Below are 12,474 nucleotides of genomic sequence, written 5' to 3' on the forward strand. Positions count from 1 at the left end.
ACAGTATTTACCAGTGGTTAGCTGCAAGGCCTTCTCTGCTGGCCTAAAAATATCTAAATCGTTTGATGTTACTAATCTTTTGTCCATGAAAACTAAAATAAGTGTTAGTGATAAATGTCTGCCAACTTCGTTTCATTTCCTTTTCTATGGTTGTGCTGCTTCCAGATGTGTGCTTTCATATTTAGGCATTCAACCAATCACATTTTAGCCGTTACTTGTTGCCAGAGTCAGAAATCTACCTACAGGTCTTCTCAATTATCCCTGCTGGCCCCGAGGCATAAAATATGTGACAATAAAGCTGTTGGTTTAGACAATCAGGTTCGAAGATGGCGAGTAAGCACCTGTTAGGAGGCTCTGAGAAACATCACCGGTTCAAAAACTATGATTGATGAGGGTGCGGTAACAGAAGTATCACAACGAAAACATAAACAACAAAAAAATCCCTGTGTCCACTGCTTCTGTTGACTGGAATTTTTCAGTCCTAAATTGAAAAAAAAAAACGAAAACCGAAAAACGACAGGACAGGCTTCACTTTAGGCATTAGCTTTGATGGTGATAAGAAAAAAACAACTAGATGTAACTAAAATACACGGAAAATCTGTCGAACTAAGTGATTCAAATCTTCTTGAGGAAAGAAAGGAGGATGGACCTTGTGCACAAATGAGATGATATTTGGAAAGTAAGTTGTGGCTATATTCTTAAATTATATTTCAATTGCATGAGGTTATTAGTAAAAGTTTTTTATATGTGTTGCAGCTGTAGCTGTATTAATTTTTTTATAACCATAAAAAACAATTTAGGGTTGGATTGATTCAACCCACTGAAGGCCTAGGTTTTAAAAGGACCAGCAGCTACTGCATTTTAGCCAATCACAATGGTACCATACTCTTGTGTTCTTAGATGATTTCTTTGAACTGTTGTCTGACATAGTAACTTTTGTAGACACAATAATTATTATCTGGGACTTAAACATTCACATGAAGTCCCTAGTCAGTTTGTTTACTGTTTAATTGATACTTTTGGCTTCAGTAAATTCTTTGATATGCCAAATCATAAAGATGGAAACACACTGGACTTGGTTCTGACTCGAGGAGTTTCAACCTCAAATGTGACGGTGTTACCGTAGACTAGCATTATCGCTGATCATCATTTAGTTGCATTTTCAGGGGCTGTTTAAATATTGTATTAAGGAAACTAAGGAATTTAAAAGCTGCAATATTTGCCCTGGTACATCTTCTGACCTTTTCAATCTTTTATCAGGGGTAATTGCGTTATTTTCTTCATTTAAAGGTTTTGTTGACTCACTTATGAATGATTTTATTGCTGCTCTGTTTGGTGTCCTGGATTCGCTGGCTCCCTTACGGCATACATCTCAACCAAAAAGATGTAGGCCTAAATTTACTATAAAAAAAATTAGATCACTTAAATAATACTGCAGGAAATTTGAACGAAAATGGCGTGCTACCAAGCTTGAGGTTTTCTGTCAGACTTGATACGCAGCTTGCTTAAGTATAAAGCAGCCCTTGCCATTGTTAGAACAGCCTATTACTTTAAGGTAATTGCTGCAAAATAACCCCAAAATCATCTTTGACTCTGTAGCATTGCTGACAAGGCAACAGATTATCTCAGATGATTCAACCCACTCAGTTTATGACTTTTTGGTATTCTTAAATGAGAAGATTCAATGCATCCGGGAATGGATTTGTGATGACCATCCAAATACGTCACATGTCAAAGATCTGGAAATTATAGGTGCGCGGGATGGTGGCTGTCTGGTGATTTTTATTTCCCGTTTTAGTGATTTGCCGCTTGATAATCTCACACCGCTGGTGAGTGCAGCCAAACCAACTACTTGCCTGTTCGACACACTTTCGGGCTCGCAGACTAAAGATCTTTTTGGGGTCTTTGGGCCTTCAGTTTTAAAACATTAAAACAACATATGGTCCTCAGGTGTTGGTCCAGTGGCTTTTAATAACCACTGTCATCAAACTTCACTTAAACGACCCAACTTTGATCCGGAAAGCCGGTTTATTTACAGACCTGTGTCAAACCTGCTTGAAAAAGTTGTGGCACAGCCGCTGAATGATTTTATGATTGAAAATAATCTTTTTGAATTTGTGCAGTCAGGATTCAGGCCTAATCACTCTACTGAGACAGCCCCGGTAAGGTAACTAACGATCTTTTCCTGGCAATTGACTCCGGTGTTTCTTCACTGTTGCTGCTGCTGGACCGGTGTGCTACCTTCAACACTGTGGACCATAACATTTTACTAGATTGGCTGGAAAAATGGATTGGTCTCTTTGGAACCGTCCTCCCACGGTTCAGGTCGTGCCTCTCAGATAGGACGCATTGTCTTAGATATGGTGAAATTACCTCAGAGCCCTTTGGTGTTACCTGTGACAATCCGCAGGGCTCAGTACTTGGTCCCCTTCTTTTTAGCATTTATATGACGTCCTTATGTGATATTTACAAGTATAATATCAATTTTTATTGCTATGCAAATAACACTCAACTGGATCCTCCAATGAAGGAATCTGCCCCATTTAATTTTGGAAATTTGGAGATCTGCCTCACTGAGATAAAGAAGATGGATGACACCTACAGAGGATAAGCAGTGCAGATAATGGATGGATGGATGCCACTTGACTTCTTGCGCCTCAACCCTGAGAAGACTGAAAGGTTAACTATTGGTCCATCTAAAGGCCGTGACTTGTTCTCAAACACTGATATGTACATGGACAAACGTAAAATTACCCATAGTTACTGTCAAAAATCTAGGTGTCACATTTGACCCTAACCTGTCCTTCCAGTTACACGTTAAGAATATTACTACAATAGCGTTTTTCCATTTTTGCAACATTGCTGTCCAAGTCTGATGTTAAAATTATCATTCAAGCGTTGGCTACCTCCTGTCTCAGTTACTGTAATATACTAATCCCTGGTCTCCCTAAGTCTATCATGAATAGCCTGCAGCTGGTACAAAATGCTGCAGCAAGGTTTTTAATCAAGACAAGCTAACGTGCATTGGCTCCCTGTCAGCTTATGGTGTGATTTTAAGGTTCTGTTGGTATTAGACAAAATTGTGCATGGACTTGCCCTTTCATATCTTTCAGATTTAACTTTCCCTTGTGTTCCTGCTCGGAGTTCGCTTGGAAAATGCTGGTCTGCTAGTGGTCCCAAGAGCCAAGAAGAGATCTGCAGGTTCGAGAGCGTTCTGCATTCAAGCACCGGTGCTGTGGAATGATCTGCCCTCAGAGAAACGATTTTCAACTTCAGTGGAATTGTTTAAATCTCGGCTAAAAACACACTAATATTTTGTAAGTTATTAATGACCAGTTTCATGTTAGTGTATTGCAATATCCATTGCAGATTGGTCATCCTGGAAATGGGATTACCTCATATGCCTGACTTTTGTGACGGTCCCTTTTAAGGATTCTTCATTTATTCATGCTTACGTTTTGAGTTTCTTCTTGCACTCATGTAGGTTTTGGATCAAGGGATGGTGTAAAAATGGTCTTTCGTCTCTACTAGGAATTGGTCTGTGCAGCCCTTTGAGACTTCTTCTGATTAAGGGCTATACAAATAAACATGACAAACTCCTCCGTGCTCATCGTAACCCTCTAACACATGTATGATTGGCTAGCTGAAAAACTTCTTCCAGTGCACATAAGCTGGCAGAATTAGGACCAAGCCACTAGCATAGTCTGCACAAAAATGAAATGCTCTGAGTATATCTGGCAGAGTTAATCCATGAGAGAAATCTCTGAAGCCAGAGGAACCAGGCAGGGGCTGATAAGAGGGCATCTGAATCTGGCACGACTGATTCAGTTTCACAGGTTTGTTTTATGTTTAGAGCCCTGAGTACTTTTAAGATTTTGTATATTGCTCAATTTTAGTGGCATTAGATTTAGCCTTTTCTGAGTATTTTTACTATTTTCTTTTTTTTTTACATTTTGACATGTGAGCTGTCACGACATATCAGTGATATGACTGGCCGGCAACCTGTCTAGGGTTTTCTTTGCCTACGACCTGCAAGCCAACTGGAATGGGCTCCGGCACTCTCTTGAGCCTTGTGAGGACATGCAGCTGGAAAATGAATTAACTTAGTGATTAGAATGCAAATTTATAAATACATGTATACTTACCGGCGGCACAGCGACTGAGTGCAGAGTTTGCATGTTCTTCCTGTGCTTGCGTGTTTTTTTTCTGGGCACTCCGGTTTCCTCCTACATTCCAAAAACATATATATTAGGTTAATTGGCCTGTACAAATTGACCCTAGGTGTGAATGATCTGTTAATGGTTTTCTGTCTCTGTGCCCTGCAACTGGCTAGCAACCAGTTCAGGGTGTCCCCTGCCCACTGCCCGAAGGTAGCTGGGATGGGCTCCGGCACCCCCGCGGCCCTACTAAGTATAATTGGTGCAGATAATTAATGGACAGATGTATATTTACCACTGTCATTTATGTTCTATTTAATGGCTGCTCTTCAACTTTTTACATGAGTGATTTATTCCCTAAATCAGGATGTCTTCGTTTTATGAGCCAAGGCAGACGGTACATTTGCTTGAAAATGTAAAAAGTTTAAAAATATGCGAAGTTCTCGGCTCCAGATTGTTTTTTCAACCTTTGAGTAGCTAACATTGTTGTAACTGATTTTTTACATTGTTTTAACCTGTTTTCAATCACTTTTATTGTTATTTTATTACTTGAGATCTTGTAAACCATAAAAGAAGGTACTGTACATGAGCAATAGCTTCTGACAGTGAAACAATGTTTTAAACTACGTTTTAAATGCTCCATTACCAAAAACAATGGCAGAAACATAAAAAGAAAAGGAATATTCTTGTTTTAATTTAAATCGTTTTAAAGGTGGGCTGTATCATTTGAGGTGTCCTTAAAAAGCTAAAGGTAGAATATTTTATCTGACAAGTATTCGTTAACAATGCACAACTGAGTTCAAAGAACCTTTATACATGTTCCCCCAAATGCACCCATTTGCTTTTATCTTACTTTTAGCATTGCTGTTCCAGGACTCGCAACACATTACAAAGCTGGAGAAGGTGAAGGGGGGGGTCAGAGAGATTTCATGCTTGTCCCAGGGTTTTTTTATTTTTTTACTGTAGCCTGAAAATGGTAAAAGTAAGAAAACCCCTGTTTTAAATACAATCCAAATGCAAACCCCCAAAAAGATGAAAAAAGAAGAATTTATAAGTACTTGAGGAATGAGCGGACTGAGGCTGCGATCATGACCTTAAGCCAGGAGATGGCGGCAAAGAGTAGCAAAGTTCCAATTTGTGGACACTACCTTTTACATATTGTGTTTAAGAAATCACTAAATTATTTATCTGCACCATCTTATCGGATAGCTGTAAAATGGCTATTTGCTGACACATTACGGATAAAGAAGAGTATTAAGTATTGAGTAAGTCTGATAATGGCAGGAAGACCTCACATATACCTGTCAAGGCACACTTTAGACAAATAACTGTAAATTTTTCGTCAATAATTTGACAATTTTTTGCGGCATATTTATAAATATCGATAAATTCTGATTCAAAATCCCATTTATTCCAACTGAAACTTTCCAAGATTTACAATTAAAACTGGAAAATTAATCCTTCTGACCACATTTAGAGACCCCAAAGTTCGAAACTACAATTTGTAATTTGCCGATCATGCAAACCTATGTGCATTTGCTTGTGATTGATTGAAGATAAATTCTTGAACTGATCTACAACGGAGAAGGCTCATAAATGCGGGGCAGCGTGCTTAGGTCTAAGGTAGGCTTTTCATCTAATCAAATGACTTGAATACTTCAAGATAGCGCTTTTGGAGAAGATTTTATATTCTATTGTAGGCATGAATATAATTCTAAGCGTGTAAGAGGAAAAATTCGAGTTTATCTGCTATGTGATCTGCTTTATCTCATAGTCACTACTATGCTACTCCTTAATTACCACTAAAAGCAAAACAGAACTGTATTGGAAAAATTGTGTTGCGCAAAATACACAAAATGATTGTGAGTGAACTTAAAAAAACTCTCAGATCGAGCGATGACTTTTATCACTGAGGGATATAAAAAACCTTCAATATTGTACATACTAATATAATACACCGGGAAATGTAATTTATTTAACATATGTTTTATTTACTTCTTTTTAAAAAGTAAAGTTGTTTATCTAAAAACGGGGTTTAGGAAAAATATAAATAAAAAGGACTTTTTGTTTTGTGTTAAAATCAGACCACGTGGTAAAACTATAATCTAATCTAGGGGTAGGGAACCTATGGCTCGGGAGCCATATATGGTTCATTTCATGAGTACGTATGGCTCTGAAATAAAATGTAACTATTGCACATCTCTCTGTGGCGTTCCAAAGGCAAGTGATTTTATCTCGATTTTGGTCCATGTAAAACCGAAGCAACTTAATGCAGAAGTTCGATAAGAAACCATTTCAACTGATAAATAAAAACGCTGGCAAACGACTTTGATTGGGTGAGCAGTACAGGTGGGCGGATCCCTGCACGCAGCGCAAGGCACTTCCTTCTCTCTCTCTCGCTCAGTGCAGTGAATATGACTATATGCTTATCGTTTGCAGTGATTTGTGACATTTTTACAAAAGAACTTTGCATGCACATGGTTTTGAAACCTTTATTAAGGACAAATTTCATGGGAAAAAATTGCCTCAACACTCTTAACTGAAGGTGGAAAACAACTTGTAAATATTTACATTGATTTGGAACACAAGATTTGGCATTATTATTATTTCATACACAGGGTTGGGTAGGGTTACTTTAACTGGATTTCTTTCAATTACCTTTGGATTACTCCAATACCAAATACGCTACTAAAAGACAAAATAAACTAAATATGAATAAAATTATGACTCACAACACGTGGTAAGCTTTCTCTCCTGGCTTTGATCTCCGGCAAAACTAACATAAAATGCGACAGAAACAAAATGAAAATAAATCCAAACAGCTTGCCAACATCATTTTTGCCTTTCCATGTATTGCGTTACTCCCCAAGCCTGCACAAAATTTAGTAATTTTATTCATATTTAGTTTCTTTTGTCTTTTATTAACATATTTGGTATTGGAGTAATCCAAAAGTAATTGAAAGCAATCCAGTTAAAGTAACCCTACCCAACCCTGTTCATACATTTGATTAAATCATCAAATGACACACAGTGAAATAAAATGTGCTGAAGAATTAGCTTTTGTCTAGAGAGCCTGTTTGGCGTTTTTCTTTTCCATTTTGTCTGAAAATATATGATGTGGGTCTCTCATTTGCTTTTGAAAATATTTTTTGCTTTTATGGCTCTTTCGGTCAAAAAACCCCTGATCTAATCAATAGCAGATCGATTTTAATTTGAATACTGAAGCCGGAAGTACAGTTCAACTATGGAACTTGATGTTTGTGCATCACATGATACCCAGCAAGTGGATAAATTCTCAACCATGGAATCCCGCTGAGGACTTTTACGGACTTTTAAAACTCTTTGAAACTTTTATTGCCAAACATTAGATTTTTTTAGATTTTTTTAAACTACTTTACTCTGCACGCATCAAACACTGTTGCTATGTTGTTAGCCATGAACCGTTTTCCCGATTTGCCAGCCAGGACATGTCATTGATCAACTTCTGCGATGTAAAGTTTATAGATTTGCTGTCCGTCAAAACAGACAGTTTAATACACACAAAGGTGGAAAAACAGAAGTGAGAAGAGTTTAATTTGAAAATGACAGAAAGGACTCCTCTCCTCCACTACCGCCTCTCCACCAGCGTCAATGAGTCCGAGCTTAGGGCACCTCCGACCGGCCAGGTGGCGGAGGAGCACCCGGTCACTCCCCGGCACCGGTTCTCCCACGGGAGTCAACCAAAGAAACTGTCCACTTTTTTCGGAGTGGTCATTCCAACCTTGCTGTCTATGTTCAGCGTGGTTGTGTTCCTCAGGATCGGTGAGTATTGATAGAAAGTTCAACGATAACGGTGTTTATTAAATACGGAACAAATGTGCATGCTGAATGATGCAGTTGTAGAAAGGATGTTTTCCTTTGACTATTGTACTAACTTATAAAGGCAATATAATATCATTATTGCTCAATTGATTAACTTTAATGTTTTCTGACAGGTAACTGTAATACAAATAGTTTACAAAGGTGTTGACAGATTATGTAGTAAACGAATGGAAACTTACTTTACACCTGTACTTCCTGTCACCAACTGAGTTGTTTCATTGTTCGTGTCTGGTGAGGCACAGTTAGATTTGCAAATAAATGAATCCACATCTTATTCACATACATGTCAACCTCAGCCAATTCCTCCCCTTATAAATGATTGCAATTCCATCTATCAAGTGATAATGAACCTTTAAAACACAACGTGGAAACTATTTTCTCACAGCAAAATAACCTATGTTGATTAGAGGTAAAGAATTTGTGTAAACTACACCCAAAAAAATGAATCCTTGATCGAGGATATAATTTGCTAGTGCACGGCCACAATATTACAATCTGCAATAAGGTTGACTTCTGCTAACCGTGACCAAGATGATCTGAGGCAAAATGGGCAAGGCAAGATTGATCTATTAAAAAACAAGTTTTTAATGTTTTAATTATCCCATACAAAAGTTGTGACAAGGCATCAACAATTTGAACTGATTTAAAAACGTATACGAGATGGCAAAAACATATATGTTGCCAGGTATTCATAATTTGATTGGCAGAGCAAGAGAGCAATATATAAACCAAAGTCTACAAAATATCCTGTCTAATTGCAAAACAGTGCTGGTGCAGGGTAGGTATAGGTGGCGGCATGATTCTGGTCTCGCGGAAGCTTGCAGAAGTCCTTGATTAGCCGAGAATGGAAGCTTCCAAAGCGCAAACACTGATCTGCTTCATTGGACAAGGGGCTGGTGCTCAGAACATCAACCAAAGGAAGAGACCACCGCTTTTAACACCAGGATGTGTCTGGAACTTAAGAGTGAAATCTTGATTGGCACCTCAAGTTGTCACCAGAGATAACCTTCACCTCTCTGAGGCCAGACATCATCATTTGGTTCTTTACAGGCAAGACAGCGATCCTTGCACAGTTAACCGTTCCTTGGGAGAGAGAAGTATAGGCTGTTATGAAAGAAAGAGTGACAAATACACAGAGCTGGTAGCCGAATGTAAAAAAAGCCTGTTGGGCAACGTCTATCTACCCTGTGGTGATTGGCCCCAAGGGATTTGTTGGAGCTTCCATCCAATAATTCCCCGTGTTCGAGGGCAATCAGGGACCTGGCAGAAGAGGTGGAAATAGCTAGCTTTTGGCTATGGCTTAGAAGATCAGGACAGGTCGTGGGGGAAAGAGAGGTTCTAGGGGTAGCAGCAGGGGTTACAGGGAGACGTCCCCGCTGTGGTTCCACCACCATGGGTTTCTTCTGGTGTAAATCGACCAAAACATCAATGAAGGAAGGCTCCCAGCTGAAGAACCTACAGTTACCCCTCCCATTTGGCACCGACGGCGGTGCGTCGGGCAAAGATGTCAGGCAGGTAGTTAAAACCTGTGCTCTCATCTAGCATAAAAATAAATCTGTGATTATAAAATAAAAGTTCATGCAATGAAAAAAAAATAACTGAATTGCTTGACTTGCTGTTAGCTTACTAATACCATCACCGATGTCTTTGTTTGGGGCTGTGCGCCAAATCACAATGATTGTTCAACTATTGTTCTCTACCAAGAGGCAAGAGATTTGCCTGCCTCACTATGCATCTTCAGATGCTTAGCACAGTAATACGCCATGTACTAATTGTATTAATAATATGATGGGAGAGTTATGTGATTTGGGGATATACAGTATCGCACGTCACCGTTGTGCTTCACCTGGATTAATATCTGGAATTAGTAAAGATCAACCTACAAAACACGTAAACAATTTTAAAATGTGTCCTTAAAACTTGATTTCATTTTTAGAACTTTTAATTTGAATTCCAGCAGAATTCTTTCATATCATAACCATCGGGTTACTTGTACCCAAATTGATCCAAACCGTCACGTAAAAGTGACTTGAGGATGATTGTCCGCATCTAATTGACCATTAACTTGCAACCGCTCTAGGGTGCACTCAGCATTTGGACCCAGTAGGCTTTACTAGTGATCCAAATGAAAACAAGCAATATGAAAATCGGCCCATAAATATTTGTATTTTTTTTATTGTCATTTTTTTACAATTTTCTATTATGTTGCCTCAAACATCAAATCACAAAATGAACAACTCACTTGTAAACAAAAACGTTTTGATGGGTTTAGGTCAAAGGCTTATGAGACCCTTCCCAAAACTAACTTTGAATGCCTTTTTTAGCAATTATTTAAGACATTAGACTTTGAAATTTGACCAAATAACAATTTTTTATCAATAAAATTCTACCCATGCATTAGCATCAACAAGTTTGTTAAACAGTGTCAAGATGTTAAGTGGTAAATCTATGCTCTAAAAAGCATTCTGCTCTTTTCCGCTTTCAAATTATCCTTCAACCCAATAAAGATATAAAGGTTGTAAAAAGGAACGACACAATTAAATACATATTTTGTCTATATAGCGGTATGTTATAGCCACATACCCTATGTAGTGAGTAAAGCAAAAACTAATTCAAGTGTGAGGGAAGAAATAATAAAATGATAAGCAGTTCAAAGTTCAAAGGTTTCTCATCCTTGCTTTAAAAGCATACAAATAGCAAAGATAACCATGAAGCCCTCGGACAGAGCTGGACATTCATGTTGCCTCTTGGCTTTCATTGAATCTCTTGACAGTCCATGAAAGTGTTGATGAACTGTGTCAAGTCTGTTAGTTCTACTAGTGTGTTATTTTCTCCCCTCCACCCGAAGTCTCGTGAGACGTCAGCTGCTGTAGAGTGCATACACATGCCTGCATACGCACACACAGTGACGTCTGTGTTCGACTTAGGACTATTCACTCACTAAAATGCTCATGACCTCGAAGAATTAACAATGGCTCTATTGTTGATTGAAAGTTCTAAATTTGTATCTGTTCAGTGATGTGGATCTTTCTACTGCCGGGGTATCCAAACCTTTGCAAGCTGAGAGATACTTTTTGTTACTAACTAGCGCAAAGGGCACATAGTTTAAAAATGCATTTCTAAAATAACATATTGTTACTATGTCATTAACGGCTAATTACTGGAAGTAGAGTTAGATGGATTCAACCACTAAAAATAATTTTACTAGCAAATCACAATGCAGCACTGGGGAGCTACTCCCAGAAAAGAACTAAGGGAACTCAGCTGACCTGAGGGGCTCCCTGGTGCCCATGGGCACAACGTTGGAGACCCCTGATCTGCTTTGTATCTACAATGTGTATGTCGCAATGATGATGGTGATCTATAGCTACATTTGATATAACCGCCAACAGAAAAAAATACTCCAAGATTAGTGGTATTTTCATACCTAAACTACACGTCTGTGGGACTTTTGTATGATCAATATTGTGAAATATTTCTTCTAAATTTTACAATACTTTTCAACAGAATCCATGCGTTTTGACTTCATGTAACATTGTGGGACTACCAGAAGAAATAATTCAGATGGGGGAATGGTGTGGTTGTGGCCTGTGCAGTCCTTTGAGACATTTTGTGAATAAGAGCTATACAAATACATGTGACTTGACTACATGTTACCATTAGATTTCATTATGTGTTATTTTGGGTTAGGGTTAGGGTTATTTTGGTACCTTTTTCTCTGGTCATCTACAGGTTATTTTATCATAAAGCCACACAATCTTTCATAGCTTGCCTCAATGTAATATCTCCTTTTTCCAGTTGAATAACAAAGATAAACTTGCACAACCTAAATAAATAGAAAGATGTAAAACCAGCCACGCATTTCAAAAACCCTGAAGGAAGAAGGCATTTTTCTTACTCCCCGTGTTCGTTTATTGTGACACAGGTGAAACAAGCGCTGGAGCTGAAATGAGCAGGTTTTCCGAAATTTTATTGTAACAGAATATTCCGTATACAAACGAGCTACAAGAAAATAACTTACATGATTCAGGAGTGTGAGGTCAAAATGGCTGACAATTAATTTTGTCCTGGGAAGGTGGGCCATGACGAAGAGGTAGTGGATAAATCCCTACGTTACGGCCCTTTGCCTAAGGGGCTCGCAAGTACTAACAAAACTGAAGGCCTTCTCCTAACTGCAAACAAAAACATCACTTTAAAAACACCACTTGAAACAATATAGAGACTAAATAACAACTGAACAAATTGCTATTGCAAAGTCAAGGTTTTATATTAAGAGTTTAATTTTTACGCACAGATACATAAAACAATGGAGTGTATTAGTTACAAGTGAAGGAGTTTTATATGACTAAAATAATAAAAAGCTTATAAATAAAGAAATTATACAGTTATGACACATTTTGATATTCTAACAAAGCATTAGTTCGATCATGAAACCAGTACAATTGTGTGCAGTCCA

At 38.2% G+C, this 12,474-nt stretch overlaps 1 protein-coding gene across 1 annotated transcript in view; it reads left to right on the top strand.

Annotated features, from left to right (window-relative positions):
• Window positions 1–7,464: 7,464 nt before the first annotated feature.
• LOC148358506 (solute carrier family 12 member 9) overlaps window positions 7,465–12,474 on the top strand; it is a 60,634-nt gene continuing 55,624 nt past the window's right edge. The window contains exon 1 of the mRNA XM_088346166.1: window positions 7,465–7,958. Coding sequence (XP_088202292.1) covers window positions 7,739–7,958 — 220 coding nt within the window. The 5' untranslated portion in view covers window positions 7,465–7,738. The remainder of the gene's footprint in view (window positions 7,959–12,474) is intronic.

The sequence above is a fragment of the Urocampus carinirostris genome, chromosome 10, assembly GCF_059441175.1.
Source record: "Urocampus carinirostris isolate Australia breed hairy pipefish chromosome 10, RoL_Ucar_1.0, whole genome shotgun sequence".
Taxonomy (NCBI): domain Eukaryota; kingdom Metazoa; phylum Chordata; class Actinopteri; order Syngnathiformes; family Syngnathidae; genus Urocampus; species Urocampus carinirostris.